Source organism: Heliangelus exortis, chromosome 1, assembly GCF_036169615.1.
Source record: "Heliangelus exortis chromosome 1, bHelExo1.hap1, whole genome shotgun sequence".
NCBI classification, from domain to species: domain Eukaryota; kingdom Metazoa; phylum Chordata; class Aves; order Apodiformes; family Trochilidae; genus Heliangelus; species Heliangelus exortis.
This window is the reverse complement of record NC_092422.1, coordinates 185,187,044-185,210,452: the sequence shown is the minus strand read 5'-3', so window position 1 is coordinate 185,210,452 and position 23,409 is coordinate 185,187,044. Positions and strand designations below refer to the sequence as shown.

The window sequence follows — 23,409 nt, the reverse complement described above, 5'->3', positions numbered from 1 at the left end:
CATGAAAAGGGTATACACACATCCTGAACCTTTCATCTGTACTCTCTTTTCAGTCAGAGCAGAAAAGCAGACACCTGCAGATGTCTGTACCTGGAGCAAGTGTGTGGCTCCTATTTCCTTCTATTGACTCTAGATAAGTAGTTCAGCTGTAAATATCCACTGATGTTAATAGATGGACAACTAAAACCCACTTTTAATATCTGAAAAGTCTTTAAATAAACTGAAGATCATGATCAGTTTTTGGTAACTGAATTTCTTTACTTTCTTTTAGTAGTAAGAGAAGTTTGTCAATGGGAATTAGTCCTCATTCCCCAGCTGGTGTTTTGCTTTGAGACACAACTGTAAGTAAAGAACGTGATGTGATTCTCTCCAATTGACTTTCCTACAGAAGTGGCAGTTTTGTCCTACTGTGAGAACCAGGGAAAGAATGACTCTTAATCTGCCATCTAACATTTTCATGCTTTTTGTGCATGGTGCTTACAGCAGTTCTATGTGTAACAGAAAAGACAGCTGAGTCCTGTTTTCTCTCAGGCCATATTCCACTTATTATACATACAAAGGAACTGTCTTTACATTAAAAATTGCTCTATAGAAAAGACTGCTATGTAAATATATAAAGCAAAATATGTAGTAATATGCTTGTGGTTTTTTCCAAGCTAAAGACTGGTTTCAAACTGGTTAAAAGTCGTTCAGGTTCAGCAATTACTGGATTTCTACTTCAGCAATAGGACTGCTCTGGTTTTGTGCCACAGTGTTCACCTTGTACAACTGTGAGATCTCATCCCACTTTATCCCTCCATCTTCTTTTCCTTCCACTCACACGTGCCCTGCTCACACCTGGTATTGGGATATGATTCCTCTCCCCTCTCCAAGCACCAGAGCGGGGCAGACTCACAACTACTATACCTGAATTCTGATTTTATCATACTTTGAAGCTCAAGGTTAAATTTCCTCAGTTTACAACCAGTCTTGTCTAATGCAACTGAATATTATCATACAGTAAAATACACCTTTATCTGTGACAGAGTTTAATATTATTTCTTAGAAGTGAGCCTTTGGTTGCTGTCCATGATGTTAGCTAAGCAGGACAGAGTCTTTTCATCCATTACAAATCTGGCCACACAATCTTCAAATAAATCTGTATTCTAAACCTGTATATTGTCTGTTGCAGTTTGTGTTTCCCCTTATTGCCATTATGGTGTTTACATTAAAACAAAGTTGGTTTTGAAACATATAAATATCCTGAATTATTTTCCATCTTCATATTAAATAATATTGGTTTTCAACCATGTGTTCTTCTTTCCTCTGTGAGCAATCACTACACGAAAATCTTAAAAGATAATTCGGCCTTATCAGCAGCAGAAAATTATTTTAAATATGTAATGCTTTGGCTATTTAAACAAAATCTAAAATAGGAATATTTTACCTTATCACAGTCTTATGCAGATGGATGTACTTTTCCTTCAGCTCATCTACTCTCTCATCTGTGAGTTTTCCGGCAGAAAGTAGCTATGGGAAGGAAACAGGCAGTTATGAAACCTCCTCAGTTCTAATTTTTTCATTCTGCCACAACTTTTTTTTAAACTATAATTTAGTTTATGCCGTCTCTGGTAACATATCAAATTAAACACATGGATTTTAAAAATGTTTATTTACATAATAACTCAAAGCATAAATTAAAGAATATAGAGAATGTGTCTGTCACAACTACAGTGCTACGGGCACTACTTCTTCTCTGGTTTTCTGTCTGCATTAATATTTCATGATGATTTTGTCCTGACTTTGAACTGGGGCTCTAAGTCACCTGTATTCCACATTGCTTAACTGGTCCAGTTTTGGTATATACCATCTGACCAGAACAGGTGAAACTGAAGTTTAAACTCCTAAAATCCTGTTTGTACTAAAACCTCTGTGCCACAGAGGTTTGGTGCCTCTGTGGGCAACATGGTTGTTAAAAAAAAAAAAAAAAAAAGGGGGGATAAGGTCCAGGTAGATCATCCCCAGGGCACCAAACACATCACCTTACATGGCTGTGCAGGCCATGGACAAACACTAAGGGGAGACCAAACCACTCCGTGTAATTATTACTTAAAAATCTGTATGTGTGTGATGTAGCAGGAGTTCTGAGGGCAGTAATTTGGGCCAATGAGCCAGTCCTCCTCAATATAAATAGGAAATACAACTAGGAGGAAAATTTTGACACTGGGAAATATCACTGCAGCAGAAATATCATATCTCCCATGATATTTCTTTATACAATCTTTTCTTCCTCTCTTTTGGATACAGCCAGGAGAACCAGGTTAAATATAGGTCCAAAATGTAAAGTGACTTGGCTCTATAAAATCCATAACTAGCCTTTTGGGGGCAACAAGTCAAATTTACAACCTCTATAGGAACCTGCCAAGAACTGGGGTTGTGCAGATCTCCTGAAATGAGAAACAAAATTACTACAGCACCAGGTGAATACCAGAAGCCATACTTCAACCCTAATGCTTGATAAGGCCACCAGGGAAGGGCCTTTTTCTAAGCTGAACTAAGGACCATTTCAGATATTCATATGTGGGCTATTCTGTGGATGCCCCTTTCTTGAATATCCAAAAGAAACTGTTAGAAATCAGTCCTGTGCTCAAGAAGCAGAACCCAAGTGAAGATGACAAAGGAAGTTTAGATTTTGTGATGGCTATTTGATTTATGTATTTTTTTTAGGATCCACTGCAAAATATTCCCACCTTTGCTGTCTGCAGCCTGAGAAAAGGAAAGCTGATTTGTCTTTCATTTGTTTGCATGAGATTGAAGATAAGCAGCTCTCAGATGTTTATATTTATTTTGGCATCCTTTATGATCCAAAGATACTCTTCACTTTAGTTCACAATACTAAGTAACTCTTCTGTGAGAAAGAAAGAATTTCCCTAACTTAACCCATTTATTTCTTAGCCTGACATGAAGGTATAGTTCTTGAATGGCACCTCACTTCTGTCCTTTCCATGCTTATCTGATATGTACCTGTGTGTTCCACTGTTTCTCAGTGCATAGCTTCACACTGCAGTCCTAGGCCATGTTTGACAACGTTTCTGCAGAAACAAACTTATTTGTTCTTGAGGGTACATCTTCTTTACATCTGTAATTTTTTACACATTTTACACTGAATTTCTCAGTTCAGTTCAGAGCTAAGAGCTCTATTCCAGACTACATATGACATAGCATCACCAGTGTGTCAAAGCAGGTGCAACTTCTGTGAAAAGTATCCTCACCAGATAGATACCATCACAACTTTATTTGGAGAGCCACCAGAAAGTCAGGGCTGGGCTACCCCAATCCTAGGGTTTGTTACTAGAGCCCAGCACACTGTTTTCTCCAAGATTCTTGAGAAGGCAAAAGGGAAAGGAAGAGGCAGCAGTCTGAGGGAAAGAAATAATCAGTTGTGAAGGAAGAAAGGAAAAGCATGAGAGTACTCTAGAAAAATTATATTATTTGTGGTCATAAGACTAGATGGGAGATGATGCCCCTGCTATACAGGTATGAAATGCTTTCAAGGCTGCCTTTCTCACATAAGTGCTAGTGGGTGATGTGTAAATGAAGTGAAGTTCAGAAGTTATGTTACCTGAATCAATGGATGCTACCAGAAATTCACTGGATGCCTAGCACAAGACTAGTAATTGTTTTCTTTTCCCATAACTACATTCTGAGGAATAGATCTCCAGTCCCAGACTACGTTGCCTACTGATAAAAAAATCAGGGATAGGATAATGGCAGTAGGTACCCACTGGGACCTGGAACTACGTCACACTCAGCAGAAGATGAGTAACAGCTTTTTGCAGAAGACACTGAAAATGGGCCAGGATGGGTTGGTAAAAACATGAGCTTAAGCAACTTATTTTAAAAGCTTGGAGTTAAATCAAAACCCAGTATATTTTGGAAGCAGTGACTGTAACAAGTATTAGGCCTTCCAGATTTCAGTCCTAGGGAAGTAAGCTTCCAAATTAGTTATAAAATGTCATAATTCAAGAACACACAAATAAGAGATTTTCTAATAAAACAGCCAAGAGAATTTACATATGTATATACACACACAAACATACTATTTCTAAAAGAAAGTGTGATAATTTTCTTCTGGCCTGCTGGATCTGTATTAGCAACTCTTTTATTAAAACAAGCTGTGTACAAGACTAACATCCTGAGTTTAAAAAATAAGTTCCATTTCACCCTCCTTTCCTCCAGGATGCACTCAGAGTTCATTTTATTGCTTATCAGCAAGTTATGTTGCTAAAGTGAAAAGGAAAAGAACAAGTGAGAACATGAAGTAGCAAGGAAACTAAAGAGACAGTGAATGGTAACTGAGGATGTTGGGTTTGGTTTTTTTTTTCCCCCAAGCCTGCTTTAACCATAATGCCTTCAAAAGAATTGATCTCATTTTGTTATACTGGTGATCTCAAATCTGGAGTTTGGAATATAGTGAGGTAAATAGGAAAAATTCTTAAACTGTTGAGTCTTCCAGTCCCTCTTCACATCAGTTGTATTTAACTGTATTTTGCTTTGCTTTCTCATTATACAATGAACTGGGTCCCTGTATATTTTAAATACACACAAAATTGATAGCTCATCTGGATAAACTAAAATAAATTTTCCTTATCTAACTGGAGAATTATTGGAAAGCTGAATGAAGATTTGCTTGCTAAGGGACAGCTGCTTGGCAACTTTTTGCTTTCTTTTCAGCTGTATTCCCATAAATGTAGTTGCATTAAAATTATGGAAATATTTCTTTTTACTGTATTTACTTGTATCTTTCCCTTTTATTTTAAGTTTTCTCTAATGTTTATTGAGTTATCATTTCTTTCATTTTAACCTTCTCTGTAACTTATTAACATCCGTGTAATTTTATAACTGTTACATCTTCCCATGTTACTGCACTATCTGAAGCTTGGCTATTCTACATGAAAACCAAAACAGAACAAACCAAAACCCAAATTCCAAACCAAATTTGTTTATTTCAGTCAGTGAAAAGTCTCGTGAAATAATAATACTGGACAATCCTGCCCAATGATAAAACTATGGAGAAAGATTTTGCTGAAAAGGAGTAAAGGAAGGGCACATCCTTTACATTTTTCTAGCAGGAAAAGGTGGTTTTTTGGCTTTGACCAGGAACATTTTAAATATAGGGACCCATGAGAGAAGCAGAATATGTATTATCAGATAGCTGTTCTGCATCCCTGCATAACTTTTCCCTATATCTGTGCCAGTAATAGGTAAATATTTGCTTGCTATTAATAGCTCACCATTAGAGCTCTCTTTCAGATGTCTTGAAGAAAATTCCAAGGAAAAATGAGCACAAAATGAGTTTATAATCAATATTTGCAGGATATGAGGAAGCTCTTTTATGTTTTTCCAGCTTGACTAGAAGTCCACAAGACCATGGACATGGGATCACAGTAATTTCTCTGAACCTGGGAGGTGGACATGGATGAGATGTTGGTAATAACAGGAAGATATCAGAACATGGATGAGAATTTAAACCATGGAAGTGAGAGGTCCCACCTGAAATATAAGGTAAGCTTCCATGTGAGTAAAACTTATGAAAACTGACCCAAAACACATCAACATTTCCTCAGCTCCTGCATTAGGCACACCAGACTTTCATGTTCTTCATTTTCACACATTATATTTGCTCTTTTCTGTTGGCCACCTCAAAGCAATACACCAAAGACCTCATCTGGAATTCCAAAGCAAGTTTTCTGTAACCCAAATGTGATATAAGTAAGAACAGTCATTAGGCAGTCATTGTTTTGAATTTCAAGGCTTTTTAAGCTTCTTAAACCAAGCCAAATTTTAAACTTAAAAAGGTGAAGTAATCTGAATGTTGGTCTAAATCCTTGCACTCTTTTGCTAAAAACCCCAAGAAAAGCATGGAAGATAAATATAGTCACCACTAAGAAATTACTGATTAACATCAATTACTCATAATCATTATGAAAGTGAAACTTCTGAAGACTTCCTAGGAAAGACATAATTTCAACAGTCCCTAGACTCTGCATTTCGGAGAAATCATTGAGTTAACATGTGTTCCTAATTATGTTTGCTGATACTGGAAATAAGTAAAATGTATTCTAAGCTTGAATGGAATAATGACACTTTCCACCTCTTCATTCTAAGCTGTAATTTCTTGTAATAATAACAGGCAATTGTGACAATATTTTATTTTAACAGAAAAATGCAACATTTTATATTAATGTTGCTAATTAATTTCAAGCATCTGGAAGACCTCATCAAACAACTTTCTGGCCTATAACTGGAGATAATAGAAAAATATAGTAGGTTTAATGCATTACAATATATAAAAATTTGTATATACTCATGGTTCTTGGTCTGGGGAGAAGGCAACACCATCTCCTGTGACTTTTCATGGGTTCTGGTTACATCACAGGGGTGCAACACGTGCAAACATGCTGAAACCCTGCTATGACTCTTGCATCTCTAACCATATTGCTGGCTATCACACCCCACAGAATCCAGTTCATTCTGTAAAAAATGTTAGGGATATCTACTGGTGTCTGACTTCCCTGTTCCTGACACCTGCCAATTATTTAGGCAAAAGCTTGGACTCATGACAGTGCACTAAGGAAACTTTGTGTTTGTCAAGTTCAGTCAATTGCTCAGAGCAGGTTTATAAACCAAGCTCACACTTGTGCTAGAACGGTGCAGAAATCAGGAAAAAAAAATCTAAAAAAATAAGATTGGAAGGAACTTCTGGATGCCAGTTAATCCAGCTTCCTGCTCAATAGGGTTAAAGTTAGACCAGGTTACCTCAGGGCCCTGTCAGTGACTGAATAAATATTGCACCAGTTATAAGAATTTCTCTGTATTCTGCTGATGTACCAACATCCCTCTCTATTTCTTACCCAAAAGAAGATACTGACTTGTCCTGAAGTACATTGAGTGTAAACATTGACTACTTTATTTTGTCTCATTGACACATTTTTTCTAAACCATGCAATTGAATACTGAAGTATATTGCCTTTAGCCTTCAGGAAGCACAAAGAAGGCAAATAGAGATGTCAGAATAGACTATAATAATTAAGCCAGTGTGCTTATGATTCTGATTCGTTTTAATAATCAAATTGAACTTATTAAATTATTTCAGACTGCTTTCCAGAATATGGCTTGAACAAGAAACATTCTCAGTCATGTTCTTGCTTGCCATTAACAATAGAGGGAGCCACAGATGAGTAGCTCAGACCTAAACTTTGTTCTTGAAGTGTTGCATCACAATTTATATATGACCAGTAAATATCACCATTACAATTTTCAGTCATCTACATCACTCATTTTCCAATACACCTCAAATAGTCATACAGAATTACAGAAGATTAGCACTTTCTAAAATTATCCAGAATTTCTCTCCTCGGCAGTATTTCAGGATCCAGCAGGTATTTCAATGTATTTTAAAAACAGAAGATAAAGATCAATAATTTAAGAATGTAAATATTTAGTTACAATGTAAATTGTAGATGTCACTACTTCAATGCAATTCTGCATTCCATTTTGTAGACCGAGAAATATTTTAAATTCAGACAGGAAAAGGTACATTGCAGATATTTAGAGAAGGATATGCCTTGTTTAAGTAATAAGTCATTATTCAAGAGAAAGGCTATGATGGTAGAAGGTAAAGAAAAATGCAGTATGTTTTTTTAATTAATGTTGTCATTACAGGTAAAAAATAAGGTGGAATCCCTGCCAACATGTTCTGGGGAGACCTGAAGATTAATCTAGTTACTTTACATCCTCTTAGCCAAAACATATCACAGAATCACTGAACTCTACAAAATTATTACTGTGATAGTTGAATCTTAACACATCCCACCTCTGCCACCAAAACTGCTTCTATAAATGAGCCCAGATGTGCTTCAGGTTTGTTCATATCAATAATTTGAAATGCTTACACAAACCTGGATGTTCTGCAGTAACTCTGGAGATGGTGACCATCAGCACAAAGACAGAAACCAGAAGGATAGGAAGATGTTGTAACTTTCTAAATTGCCCCAGGTTAAATTAACATCCACCTATAGTCTCAGCTTTGTTGGTTTCTATTTGACCTACATTCCATGATCTGCCAGAAAAAAACCTTGCTCTGAAAAATCATGGGAAATGGTTCATGCTGCTTTCGATAAACTTTGAATAATCAGTACTAAGACAAGAACATTAAACCAAAATATTTTACTTCCTTAACCTTGCAGCCACTGGGTACTTCTGGGAACAGAATTAAAATCCTCAGTAGAATTTAATATCATGAGCTTTCATTTATTTTCTTTATTTTTAGGAAGATATGTCTGTAAGATTAAGATACCTCTTCAATTCACAGAAGGAAAAAGAAATGCCTAAAAAGAGATAAGGAGCTAAGAGAAAATTACCTTTAACCAAACAGAAGACCTTGGTAGAAAATTCTCACTTGTGGTCATCAGTTGTTATTGAATCAGATCCTTTCACAGCTGAAAAAGACTGGGGTTTGCATTTTGTGGTTGTATATCTACTTTACAGCTTTAAGGATCCTTTAAGAGCATTTTAAGGATTTATGAAAGCTTTCTGGAAAGAAACTTTGTTAATGAAAAACCTGCCGTTTTACTGGTCCAGTATTTCTGCCACTAGTGAATCTGCATCAGTATCTTACAAGATGCTCTAAGTACAAGACTGCTCAGTGCTCCTAAGGGTGAAGACTTGAGAAAAACACAGCTATGAAAGTTTGCTTCATTTATCCCAAGGCAGGGAGAGGCACAAAATACAAAAAGGGCTGTGGCACACAACTTTGAATTTCTGAAGGAGGGAGAACAGACACATGGTTGGGAACGGACAGACCCTGACAGAACAGGAAGAAAGAGCAGCCCTCAACCACAAGAATTCTCCAGGTAAAAGCATCCAGACATCTGATGGAGAAATGGGTCTTTCAGGCTCCAGATTCCTGACAGCCTAGCAGCAGAACATCAGACTAACCAGAAAATCAGGAGGATAGCAAAGGATGGCAAGATTACAGAAATCTCATCCAAAGGAGGAAGTAAATATCCCAAAAGGAAGGTATATATGGGACGAAGGAGTTAGTGTCTGAGGACAAAGATGTCTGAAAAGCTCAGACAATAATACCTGAACTTTCTTTTTTTTTTTTTTTTTTTTAACATTCAGCATTAATAGAAATTTCTATCCTTTTTGAAGTCTATGTCAGTTCTAATGACATTTTAGGCTTTCAATGTCACTGAAAGTACATGATGAACTCTTAAAGTTGATACAAGACACAATAAAAAGAAAAGCAGAGATCAAATACAGAAAAGAATATCTCAGACTGATGGACCCATAGGAGCACCCTCCCTAGCTCCCTGCCTTGTTTTAGATTTAAAATTTGGGACATTTTTCAGAGTACCAAGCTTTGCTTTGCATTTTCTGGATAAAGCAACCCGACAGTTAGGATCCCATGAACCAAAGGGAGGGTCTTAATTTCCCTTCCCTTTAATTAGAAAGGTTCAATAAAAAGTACTCAGAATCAGGTAACAGTGATTTTTAAATGTAAAATGAAATAATAAAATAAAATAATGAATATTCCAGGTGTCTATTCTAAGCAGTGCAAGGCAAAAAAGAAAGAAGAAAGTGCTGCTCATTCTCCTTAATTTATGACTCTATTCTGAAAATTGTTTGGAATGAAAACATGCTTTGCATAATAATTTTCATGAATACATCTATTCACTTGTAAAAAAGTTTTAGGAAGAAGGGGACTGAATATCAGTGAAGTTATTGTTGTGATAAACCTCAAACTGGGAAAGGAGCTATTTTCAGCTTTTCCACTTGCTATGGTAAACCTATAGTCTGGTTTACAAAAGCAGTTTTTGAACTCCCAAATGTTAAGAAACAGATGTTAGGAGACTATTATAACACAGAGCTAAGTGATTTTTTTTCCCATAAAAGAAAATTCCTGTAAAATAAGGGATGTAATTAAACTGCAGAAGTTATCAGCACACATGCATTTCATCATTTTGCTTACATTCACTACTTCTGAGTCAGGAATGCTCATCAAAATGTGCTATTCTTGCAAGCACTACCTACTTTGCTCTGCAATTAATCACTCGTGATGCAAGCAGTCCCACCCATTTCTGAGAACATTGCAGGCAGTCTGATAACTCACGGGCTTCAAGCTGCCTTTATAAACTTGTTCCACTTTTGCATACTTCCTCATACTGCTTGTTTCTCTGTGAAGATGAAGCTGCTTTTTTACTTAGTCTTGCTGAAGACAGCTCTCCTTTCTTTAACAAATGTCTTTGCAGCTGTTTCAGAAGATGAAAAGGATGCTACCGAAGGAAAAGTTGCTGAGACTTGTCCTATAAAGCTCAAAACTAATCAGAAATGTGATGAAGGAGAGGACTGCCCGTACCAGATAAATCTGCCTCCAATGACCATCCAGTTACCCAAAGAATTCAGACTGCTTGAGAAGACTCTCAAAGAAGTACAGACCCTTAAAGAAGTAGTAAACAAGCTGAAGAAATGCTGCCAAGATGGGAAGTTGCAGGCAGATGACAACCAAGAAAGAGATACCAGTAATGAATTCCTACTACCTAATGCAGAAACTCCAGCAGAAAACAGCAAAATCCAAGATAACAGAGTAAAGGAGCTGCAAAGCAAAGTTAACAGAATGGCAACCAGCTTAAAAAATGCAAAGAGCCAGATTCAGACACTGCAGGGTCGTTTGGAGAAGATGAGCCTCATAAATATGAACAATGTGGAACATTACGTTGACAGCAAAGTTGCTAATTTGACATTTGTGGTGAACAGCCTTGATAACAAATGTTCTTCTAAATGTCCAGCAATGCAACCAAAACCTGGTATGTAATCTGTAATTCTTACTGCCTGCATAAGCTTTCTGTGCATTGTACAAATATTAGGTAAACAGTTTTAAATATATCTTAAGCAAATAGCTGTGTTACTAACTCTTAAAGTGTTTATTTATACTCCTGTAAAACATTTCAGCTGCCACTAGAGGGTTACTGAGAGTTGGAGGTGTCCTGTTGCACCTATTATTGGACTGTACTGCAGGATTTAAAACATGAATTTTCACATTCCATTTTTTTGCAATTCAATTTGTAAAGGTGAAAAATAAGCTTTATTTTCCACCATTCTACCCTTCATTAAGGATATTAAACATCAGTGAACAACATCTTTTTTTTTCCTCCTTGGATGAGAAAGGGTAAATTTTCTCAAGATGTGCCTTAGAAAAGCAGCAGTTTTTTTGAATGTGAAATAACTGCTCTGGAAAAGTCTGCATTATTAATTGTTAAATTAAAAAAATTTAAAAATTTAAAAAATTGTTAAACATCAAGTGAATCTAGTAAATTTATTTTTTTTTAAAGATGGATAATATAATCTGTCTGTCATCCCAGCAAGTATCTAAAGGATTCAGCTAAAAAAAAGGGTATTAACAGTACTTCTCAACTGGGTGATGTATCATGTTAATACATCTTAATTGGAGCATGCATCTAATATATAAGAAATATAAAACAGAAAACAGATGTTATCAAAGACAAACATTCTTTCTTTTACTTTTTAACTGTCCTAATTGAAATCAAGAAACAGATCTAATAATTCCTTTCTAATGCTGGCTGTTCTTAAGGGAAGAAAGAGGGATTTTTTGAAGTCACACAGCTTTTTTATCACATATAAGAATCTTTTAAAACAAGAAATATTCATTAGATTTTCAGGGTATTCTACCCCTTAGGTACCATACTTGTGAAAGTAGGGCTCTCTAGATATAAAGCAAGAAAGATCAGGCTGCATTACATTTTTAAGCCTCTGTTGCTTAACATTCAAGTGTCAAATAAAACTGTTCTGTCTACCTGTATTGAAAATGGACACACCTGCAGATGCTACAGTGTATGCACAGCTGAAATTCTTAAAAGTGTGAAGAGAGCAAATGTATAATAATAAAGGTAATGCTATTGCACTATCAGCAATCAGTTTACATCAGACATCAGTCAGAATAAATAAATTACTTTAACTTAGACAAAACACATTCACAAAAAGAATGAGTGATATTTGGTGTATATTGATAATGGCCAACAAATCAAATTTAAATACGGTACTTCATAACAGACTAAATTAATTATAGATATTTCTCACACTTATGGAAATGTAGGGTACTGTTCATAGCATATGATCACATAAATGTTCCTTGTACTTCACAGTAACTGATGGTAAATGTGTTTGTAGCAGCAATATCCTATGAAACTAGGAAGGAAACAGTTACAACTTATCCCTATACAGGCACTATTCCTGCATCCACTGACAGTAATAGCAAAACTTTATTTAAACAGGAGCTGAATTTGATTATAAAAGCCTTTTATCTGAAATGTATACTATCTCCCAATATCTGCTCTAAAAATTAGTCCACAAAAAATCTCACACAAAGTTCAGTGAAATAAATCAGAATTGATTGTGGATTTAGATTTGGCTTCTAAGCCTTTGATTCCTACACTTTGGTCTTCCATAGATGTCCAGTTTTCTGTACTGGCAAACAAAGAGTCCTGAGTCATATCATCTGCTGCAGAACCTGAGAACACTGACAACACTCCTCCCTTGCAGTAGTGTAATTGTTTAAATTGTCTAGGAAAGAGATACAATTCAAGCCTGCAAATGAACCTGCCCAGAAATTAAAATATTCAATAGGAATGAACATAATTGTTTTGACTCTTAACTCAGAACTTCTGTCAGTTCTCTGTATCACTCACTTAAGAACATAAAATTTTAATGACATGTTATTGAACACAGTGTCATTACTGGAAAACACTGTTAATCAAAAATGGATTTTCCCTCTGCAGGAAAAGCCTGGGGGATATTTTTCATCCAAAGGAAATAAATCACCCATCAGTGGGAAAAAGCTGCACTAATGGTAGATGCTAAAACATTTTCTTATGACAAATGCAGCAACATAACACACGCAGGAAAACATTGTCCCATTTCTAGGTTCATCTTTCCAGGAATCACAGTATTGCGACAAATGAAACAATTTTATTACTTTTTTCCTGCTTCCTAAAGTACAGTCAACATTAACACATGAAACATTCCTAACAATGTTATGTTCTATATCAGATTATGCCAACTGGCCAATAGCCAGGTTAAAGTAAATCCCACATGGGATTTTTTATTTTTCTGACATACTGCCAGATGAAGATAGAAATTATAGACAGGGTGTGATGGTTTAAATACCAAAAGCAGCAAGTGTGTAACCATGAAGCATTAGAAATATGGACTGAAAAAAATCAGGCCGAATTTACAAGAGATAATGAAAGGATAAAGAGAAGAGGAAAGGAGAAAAGGTAAATCAAGGCAATCAAAATGCCCCTGTATTAGGCAGACATCCCAGGTGGCATCTATTATAGAGTCAACCTGATGGAAAATACCCTGTTTCTCCTAGAACTGAAATTTCTGTTGCACAATTTCCTATATAGAAAAGTTCTGTATGCCACATCAGTCTGGGTAAAAATGTCATTAATTTTTAAATTGAAATTATATTTATTCTAACCCTATGTGCTCTCCCACCAGTTATACAAATAATGCAGAGGGACTGTGCTGATCACTACGCAGCAGGCAAAAGGAGTGACGGGATCTACAGGATTAGTCCTGACCCCAGAAATGACAGCTTTGAAGTTTACTGTGACATGCAGACACACGGAGGCGGCTGGACAGTGCTGCAGCGGCGTCAGGATGGCAGCACTGACTTCAACAGAACCTGGAACGAATACAAAAATGGCTTCGGGAACCTCAGCAGGGAGTTCTGGCTGGGGAATGACAAGATTCACCTCCTGACAAAGAGTCAGGAAATGCAATTGAGGATTGATCTGGAGGATTTCAATGGTATCAGGGAGTACGCAAGGTACGAACACTTCTACGTGGCCAACGAGTACCTCAAGTACCGCCTCAGCGTGCACGGCTACAGCGGCACGGCGGGAGATGCCCTTCACTACAGCCGCCACTACAACCACGACCAAAAGTTCTTCACAACTCCGGACAAGGACAATGACAGGTACCCCTCAGGAAACTGTGGGGCATACTACAGCTCGGGCTGGTGGTTTGACGCGTGCTTGTCCGCCAACCTCAACGGCAAGTACTACCACAAGAAATACAAAGGCGTGCGCAATGGCATTTTCTGGGGCACGTGGCATGGCATGTCTGATGAGATCCCCAGTGGGTACAGGCAAGCCTTTAAATCAGCAAAAATCATGATCAGACCCAAAAGTTTTGTGAGGTAACTCTATACCTTTCTCTTAAATAGCGTGCGTTGGATTGCACTCAAAATCATACTTGCTCAGTATTATACTCAGAATTCAAGTATTCAGTAATGTTTGGCATAAAACAGTTCTAGACAAAACAACATATTTCCACATAAATTTTTAGAGACTGTACAACCCCTATTAAAAGTAGCATGAATGTTTATGAATAGTTACTGCTAAAACTTAGCACAGTTTAAGTCTTGGTATTGTTATGTAAATATTCTAAACATTGCTTTTGGTGCTTTTACTGGCTGTGATATACAAGATTCTATGATTTAAAACTTTTTAGTGGTCTTCTACAAATTGTGTCTGAATGAACACCTACATTTTAACCTGAATATAACTTAGAGGTAGAAATTATAACATATTAATTTCTTAACACTTAAAATGAAAATGAGTCTACTAGAAATTATTATTTTTAAGTGACTAGGGAAACAGAAGCCCACGTGGTTTGCCTAAAGACACACAAAAAACCTTGATGAAAACTTAGAAAATGAAGATGGTTCCTCACATCTTAACCCCTTTATCAAAGATTTTTCAAAGTAGCTGGTGAAAGAATTGAATAAAAGCAAGTGGAAATAATGTAGTGAGCATGTAAGGAAAGAGTATTTCTTCCACATCTTGGTTCCTCCTTTGAAGGTCAAGGTCCTGTTTGTCATTTGTGGAAGAAAGGAGCCAACTTGTAGCTTAGGAAGAAGAACACATCAAGAAGAACTCATGTGTTTTCATGAATGCCTCTAAACAGAGAGTTTCCAGTGCCATTTTGCTTACCTAGAATCTTTTAAGTAAGTCAAATGCTACAGGATGACTCTTGTAGAGGTTCAGTCTCTCATTTAAGCACTTAAGCACTTTCAGTACCATTAGCCCTTAAAATTATAAGAAAGATTATAAATATTTTCTAAGATACAAAAGATTGTGTGCTCCCCATTTTCTGAGTACCCCTTTTGTAGCCACAGAAATGTGAATACCCAATGCCAGTTATAAAGAAAAGAATATATCAAACACTTTTTTTTTTTTTTAATACAACAAATGAAACAATCACATTTTCAAATACTTCAGGAAGTGCAAATTAGAGACAGATACTATTATTGAAGTTCATGGTGTAGATAGTGAGCACAAACCTGACTGTATAGGTTTGTTGCCCACCCTAGAAAGACCATCTTTGTAATCACACTGACTAACATTCTGAGCAGAAAGGCAATTTATCTTATCAAGAGGCTATTTTGCTATATTGCTTACACCAATCTTGAGATGCAGATAAACTCTAGTAAGACTGTATTTCTCTAGGAGTCTAATTGTGGTCTTTGCAGTGATTAGTTAAATATACAAAGTATACACCTGACCTTACATTTTACAAATATAACTGTTTTTTAAGATGATAACAAGAACTATTATGGTTACAAGTTATGCAAATGAGCAACAGTGTCAATTGCTAAATTGTAAAATAATAATATATGTATTTTAAGGAAGTAAATACTTTGAAGGATATTTCAGTGAGTGATTTGGTTTATTGTGCTTCAGTATTAAAAATTATTGGAAAATTTTAATTGCAAGATATATTATCTTTGGTTGAGAACATGTTTTGAAGCTATAGAGTATTTATTTTGGGATTTAAAAAAGGACTGTCTAATTAAAACAAAAAAAAGTAACATGAAGTATTGGTTAGAAGAGCAAATATCTAATTGCATATGGTTATATTTAATCATTTTGCATGATATGCACATTTTGCTCCTATTCTTAATATGGCAACTAGCTAGATATGACTTACAGTATCTACCAGCTTCTACTTGAAAATGTCTTTTTCCTGCTAAGTTTTTAGAAGAGAAACTGTCCTTTTTTTAACCTGTTTTAAAGGAAACTTTGTAAAACACAGAAATTTTAAAAGAATAAGAAATCTGACAAATAAAAGCGACAAAAGCTTTGTCTGAACATTGCCTGCCTGGAACTGTTGTAGCTGAATCTCCATCAATGTGCACAAGTTACACAAAGCATAATTCCACCTACTCATTGCAAGCACCTTTTCTGTTTTTCCTTGGTGTAATAAATTTAAGTCACACTGTTAAAGCTGTACTACTGTCATAGATGTTCATGGAGACTATAAAAAAATATTGTTAACTGCATTATTGATTTTGTGTAAAAATAAAGCAATAAGAAAACACAGATAACTTTAGATGAACAACAAAGACTACAGTGTTATTCGTCAATAATTTTTTAATATGTCAATAATTTTTGCTAGTTACGATAGCTCTTAAGAGATCTTTTTTATCACACTTCAACTGCCAGATAATACCAAGGGATGAAACCTCAGACATCTTTTTTAAGACATTCTTGTTTTAGAAGAGAAAAAAGTAATTACATAGTCAAGAGTTTACACAACCTGTATCTTTAACATGAAAGTGGAGAAGCAAACTCATCTGTTTTTTATATAACACACAACCTTTCAGATCACATGCAAGTTTTATCAAAGCATGTGAATAGAAATAATACCCAAAATTAAAACATACAATTTTATTATAGAAAAGAAAAGCACATAATCTCTGCTTAAGGCCCAATTATTTAAAACATGTATTTCAATTTAAGGAAAGCTTCTAGCACTGATCGTGCTATGAAAACTCTTATTATTTTATCTTGCTAATATTTAAATTGCAATTTTTAGTGAAGGAAATTACTAACAGGACGTTTGCTAGCAAAATTCCTATGGGTTGCTTCCAAAAGAGAAAGGCATAAACCCATCTGTTCAATGTGATCAGCCAAGCAAACTGTAATGTCTTGGCTGTCTGTGCATTGCTTAAACAACAGAAAAAACAACCAACCAAATGAAAAAAACTACCACAGAACAGAGAGTAAATTAAAATCAGGTCTGAAAGAGGCGGTTTTATTTTTTTCTTCCTTATTTAATTTTAATTAAATTTAATGCAAATATCTGTTTCTTTAGTGGTGTCTTTTTGGGAAATGCTGCTTCTCAGTGAGTGAGTTGAGAACAGGTAGTTTGACAGTTTGGCGGGAAATTAACTTGCATTGGTTTTCTTATTTTTAAAGGAAATTAAGATAGTTCTCAATCCATACCTAGAACACTGCGTTTATAGCTTCAAACAAAATCATAAAAACCGAAAAGAGTGCCAAATTTACTTCTATAGCTTATAATTTCCATGTCATAGAGAAATAAAAACACGAATGATGTGACTTTAAGTTTTTAAAGAGAAAAGACATAGCTCTTTTTCAGGAGCTAGAAGAAAAAAATTGTGGTATATATGGGGCTTCAAAGCAAAATGGGCACAGGCCCTGCTGAACACCTACATCCCACTTACTGATCTCTTTCATTCACAGCTTTAATGAAACTTTGGAACATAAGGAAGTAATATGCTTGTCTTTTTAAGTGAATCTCAGAAATTGTTGACAAAAGACTAAAATGCTAGAAGATGCTGGGGTTGAAGGTTATTTCTTCTGCTACAGCTTTAGGAAGCTGTGGCTCCTCTGTGTGGCGTGAAATTTGCGCTTAACTTTATAAGGGCATAGAAGACCCAAGACATCATAAATGCTTTCACGTGTGCACTTTAGAAATTAGCAGAAATAGCATCTGGTTGGTGCTAATATGAACACATGCAAAAGCTCCCTGGCTTTGTTTCCTCACGCTGTCACCTGCCAGAAGTAAAGAGAATTTCTCAATAGCAAGAGCACACTAAGCTGGCTCTGATCCAATTCCTGCTATTTAAAGGCATCTGTAAAATCACCCCACTTCACTCCAGCTTTTTATAGAAGTCACCACCAATTAGAACAACCAACTTATCTATCCTAACCACCAACCAGTTTCAGGCCCACTGCAAACACTTGCTGCAAGCTATTGTAGAAAACCCCAGACTCCTAACTTGCAGACACATGACCATCCCTAGCTGTCTCTCTGACCATACCAAGTTAAAAAGGTTTATTTAATTAGCAGATTCCTGTGGATGGAGGTGGAGGCAATATCTGTCTTTACTGCCTGTGCCAGCGTATTTATACAACTTTTCTGTTGTGCCAAGAAACCTTGGAGCATGCAGTGCAGAGTGTGCCAGGATACGCTTAAGTCTGAAAATGTTGCTTGCATTCAACAATCTTCATTAAGGTTTTTAAAACTTTAATAGAATACATACATGTTAGGAAACTGAAACAAATCATCCACTGCTATGGTTACCATGCAAAAATATGCTGAAGATCATATTTTATAAGAGTAGAAAGCACACTACAGCATCTGTAGATGAAAAGAAATGCAATTGGAGCTCATATTAAAAGAAAAATAAATTCTATCATAGTCCAAAAAGCTAGCTTTTCTAGGAAATTTTTCATTTAAAGTTGCATAGACTTTTTTTTTTTTATGTAAAGCTTGTTATACCTACCATTTGACCTAAGTCAAGGGAATGTTAAAAAAACCCCAATTTGTTAACAAAAGAAATTGGAAAAGGCTGTATTTTCTAGAGTGGCATTGTTAGATATTGAAGCAATATATGAAGTACTGATACTTGGTATTTATATTTGAAAGCTGTAGATAACCTTTATGAGACTTTCTCTTCTTTATTGCACCATAGATCCAAAAAAAAGAGAAAAATGAAAAGTATCTTTCCCCCTTTAAACCACATTCAAACACCAAATATATGCATCAGTTTATGACTTCAAAGCTCTTCCAGCTAGCATACCCACAGGAATCAGCATCAGGTCCTCACAAGTCTGTCACTCTACTTTTGATTTTTTATTAACCATGGAGATTTTGCTCTGTGTTTCCAGAACAACCATGATCGTGTTTAACATCCTTACTAGCAGTTCAGCCACTTTGGGAAATCAGGACTTAGAAGTTCATTAATCTCAGGAAGTCCCCATGTTTCAAAACAGTCTTGAAAAATATTCATGCAAGGCTCTTGCTGCTTCTTGATGGATGGTGGCATTAGGATGCTTGGACAGCAGCAAATAGAAAATTAGCATGATAGGCAAATAGAAAATTAGCATGATAGGAACAATTTCCATCAGAAAAAAGAAGTACAACAGAAAAAACTCAATGCTGGTATCAGATGAAGGCACAATCTATTTTCTATCTATTAATCTATTAATAGCTCCCTTATAGCATGCACTACAAGGACGTGTAAAATAAATGTTGCAGGAACATTTTTCTGGTGTTGTTTTAAAAAAAAAAAGTATACATTTGAATCAACTGTCTTTCTAACCTGAGAACATCCCAACAAAAGGAAGAGAAAGAAACAGCATGACACAAAAAAGTTCAGACACTACTCTTGAGAAAAGCCAAATAAGATCTGATAATATAATACTAACTGGCAAAGACCTGAAACTGGGAGAAGTTACCCTCCAACCAATTGATTTATCTTTTTTTTTTAATTTTTTTTTTCCTGAAAAAGAGGAACCTGTACCTAATTTATAAATAAGCAGAATCAAGAGATTCTATGCTCCATGACTGAATTCTTCTTCTAATGGAAAGAACTTGAAGAACACTAGGTTTTGGATAGCCTCCTGAATCAAAAAAGATGAACCAGTAAATTTTGTGAGCAATTCATCAATTTTATTAAATGTTTGAAAGTTTGTACAGATGAAGTGGATGGAAAGTTTTTTATGGATTGCAGCTGTCAAGGATTTACTATCAGATTAGAAAGATGATCCTATACTCTATATATAAAGTAAGGCTCTTTTTTGTGTCTGGATTTAATTTGGGTAGCAAAGTAAAAGAGGAGCAACAGAAAAGGATTTGAAGCTTGTAACAAACTATTACAAATGAAGCTATTTACAAACAAAACATCAACAGCATCATTTTAACAACTGATGTTCCATTTATTTATGTTCCCATTAAAATGGGAAAGCCTGAATCAGGTGGAGGGAAGAAAAGAAAAACTTGATTGTCCAGAGGGAAAAAAATGCTATCATAAGGTGCCTGCTGCTTCTTCTATTCAGATGGAAATTTCAGTATGTGCTTCGATGCTTTAGCACTGGTAGTAGTAGTTTTTTAAAAAGAATGATATAAGGATGAAAGGAGAACTGAAATGCATTATATTACCATCTCTTGCAAAAAATAATAAATTTGCATGAAAAGGATGAGTATAAATTCAGACCATTTTGCTGAAGACAGCTACCAGTAAAATATTAATTTTATAAAATAAAGAGCTATTGAAATTTAGGCAATATATATGACAAAATTCAATAATTCTTTTGCTGCCTTTTAGAATTCAAATTATGTATAAACACTGCCTATAAAGCAATAGATTAAAAATTAAACCAGCATAATTTATTGCATCCTAATGTAGCATTTATCCAAGTAATATAATTATTACACCATACAGGCACTTGACTAGTTTTCCATACAAGTTGACACAGATTGATCCATTTCTAACAGTGCACAATAGAAGAAAATAGGATATAAGGAAAGATTCAGAAGCAAAGAAATTGAAGTAAAAGTGTTAGAGGAAAGTGAAGGACATAGCAACAAAGGTTTAAAGAAGTGAAAAGTTCATTTTGTGAATATATGACAATTTTCTCACTAACAGCAGTGGAAGTACGGGGTCAGGCTGATGTCAGCTTGGTTATAAATAAGAACACTTGGTGAAGAGAGGCAAATCACAAGGCACTGAGTGCCTTTTGTTCAAACCTCTGTTCAGTTTTTAATATTTTTACCTAACCCACAAGATACTGGGCATTACTGAAAATTAAGAGTGTGCATGTTTGACCTCTTCCTATTCATATGTTTGACTATCTGCTATTTACATGAGAAAAACAAGACTGAATCTACTGGGAGGCTGCTAGAAGGAAAATACCTTTTCTCAAATAAATCTTACAACACCTAAAGGTCTCCCTTCTGATATGTATCTGCAAACACGAGGCAGAACTGACTAGCCAGTCATCCAGAGGTAATTATACAGTTCTGCTTCCACGGCAAAAATACTGAAAGCTGTTCCAAGAAACTGAAGCCAGTGCCAATGCAACAAGTAATGTATTTATCTCTGAATTGTGTATGAAGTTCAACAAAGGAAAACAAATGTGCCAGTGGAAGAGAAGAAATTCAAATAAGTTATGAGAAGCCAAATTGATCCATAAAGAACAACTATGAAGTGCTAAAAGTATTGCAAGAATGAATGAGTCATAGTTTCCATTAAAAAATTGACAAAATGACTGAAGGACATCCTTACAAAATTTTATGTAAATTACTTACTTTGGTTTCCCACTGCATTTTTTTCCCAAGCTAGGAACAACTTCTAGTACTAAGGTTACCCTATACTTCCATTAATGGTTTACAATGTTACCAGAGTTAAACAATTTGGCCTTAAATTTAACACACAAAATAACCACTTTGGAAAGGTTGGTTTTTTGGGTTTTTTTGGGGGGGGATGGAAGGGGGGGAGGGAAATCAGCCATACGAACCAACCATTTTCTAGAATAAGGCTAAAAATATAGGTTTACCTCATTATTAGAAAAAAATAAAACAAAGCATAAATGTAGAATAACCTCTAGAATGCTACACCATTTAGTTTTGGTTTATTTTACATGGGAAAGGGTGAGGGGTGAAAATAGCTGTTACTAGGTATATGCTTCTTACTGGCATATAAAAAATTCCACCACAACTGAAAATCTGTAGAAAAAAATATGCAAGTTGCTGGAAAATAAAGTACTCCCAAAGTGCCATTTCCATACTTGCAGTAGACAGGAGAATTTCTGTAAGGTGAGAGGTCATCTCTTTAGGAGAGTTGAGCTGTCCTGGACGTTTGCAGCTGCCTTGAGTTGAAAAGAAGGGGTTTGTGCTACAGCAATGCTGGAAGCTGTGGGCTCACCATACACTGGGCTGAAAGCAAAAATCTCTCTCCCTTCTATATACACTTGAATGCACAAGAGATCAGGGAGAGATTAATGGGGCAATTCATGTCATGTTCAGTATGATCTAAGGATAGAAAAGGGACAGTCCTGTTTTCCTCTTTACTGTAGATTCTTGCCTCTTCCTTTCTACTGGCCTTAGAACCAAGGCAGAGAGAAAGAGCTGGACTAGCAAGTTCTTCTGAGAGATCCCAGCTGGAAAGAGCCAGAGGTAAAGCAACTTCAAGGAAGAACTTTAAGAAAAAAATGAGAAGTATGAACAAAGCTTGCTAGCATATAAGATATATGTACATGTTTATTCTAAAGAAGGGAAAGGTAAGAAGAAAGCTGCATTATTCACTCTGAAGGAAATTTAAACTGGGATTTAGGAAAAATCTTCTTTTTAAAAAACTCTAGAAATTATAACATCCTGGAAACAGGATACTCAAAAAGCTCTTTCCATCAATTAAATTTTTAAAGAATAAACTAGACCAATATCCACAGAGTCTACTTCAGTGTAAATTTTGGATTAGATTATTTCTTATTGTCTCTTCTGGCATTATGTTTTTAAGGCTTTCATTTGATATGCATGTGATATATTAAATTCTAAAATATTTCCTTAACATTGGAAATTCTGCAAAAGAAACTGAGTTCATAAAGGTTTTTTTCTATCATCACCAGTTATTAGCACCCCAGAAACCACTAATCTTGGATTTTTCCTGCAGCTATTGAGCCTTCCTAAAAGTCATGATAAAGGTACCTCTATAGCTCAAACACTACAAAACCAAGACTGACCTATTCTCTTTCCCCTTAAGGCCATAACTCCTCAAAAATATGAAGAACAACATCTCCAGCAAGGAGATGCCCCACAGATATTTCTGCTTCACTTAGAAAAAAAAATCGGAGAAGATATCGGGAAGTTAGAGACCTATGTTAACAACCTTCAATTACTTATAATGTAATATAAATTCAGATTAATTGATTTGGACAGATTAATTACTGTTATAGATAGAGGAAGGTGGAGTACATGATACCTCATCTAAATACTGAAATGCAGGACTTGTTGTTACATCGGTGGATCCCTCATCTCGGCTATAAACTGTTGGAGATACAGCACAGACAGGTTCCTCCTTCTCAGTTCCCAATTCTGTGTCACTGGAACTGGAACTTTCTTCACTAGACTGATTCATTGTTTGAAGTCCTAGGGAGTAACAAAAATATAGTTCATTAGATCCAGGGATATTATTACTGCACAAGATAAACATGTAGTGTAAATAGCACAGCATCAACCTGTGACACCCAC

At 35.7% G+C, this 23,409-nt stretch overlaps 2 protein-coding genes across 3 annotated transcripts in view; one reads left to right on the top strand and one right to left on the bottom strand.

Moving 5' to 3' along the window:
• CCDC146 (coiled-coil domain containing 146) overlaps window positions 1-23,409 on the bottom strand; it is a 64,332-nt gene that overhangs the window by 34,732 nt on the left and 6,191 nt on the right. The window contains exons 2-3 of one of the 2 annotated variants that reach the window (XM_071733996.1): window positions 23,141-23,307; window positions 1,427-1,509 (exon numbers count right to left, since the gene is read on the bottom strand). In XM_071733996.1, coding sequence (XP_071590097.1) covers window positions 1,427-1,509; window positions 23,141-23,296 — 239 coding nt within the window. In that variant the 5' untranslated portion in view covers window positions 23,297-23,307. Of the gene's footprint in view, window positions 1-1,426; window positions 1,510-23,140; window positions 23,308-23,409 lie in introns of those variants that run through there. The other variant, XM_071733997.1, reaches the window with a different exon arrangement.
• On the top strand, window positions 10,103-16,220 carry FGL2 (fibrinogen like 2). The gene is made up of 2 exons (XM_071734018.1): window positions 10,103-10,850; window positions 13,564-16,220. The coding sequence occupies exons 1-2, from the start codon at window positions 10,103-10,105 to the stop codon at window positions 14,268-14,270; spliced, it is 1,455 nt and encodes a 484-aa protein (XP_071590119.1). The 3' UTR covers window positions 14,271-16,220.

Bases quoted from the DNA above. Each gene is read 5' to 3' on its own strand.
- FGL2 (XM_071734018.1), top strand. From the start codon at position 10,103: ATGCAAGCAGTCCCACCCATTTCTGAGAACATTGCAGGCAGTCTGATA. The intron at 10,851-13,563 runs GTATGTAATCTG...CTCTCCCACCAG, and splicing joins AGCAATGCAACCAAAACCTG to TTATACAAATAATGCAGAGG.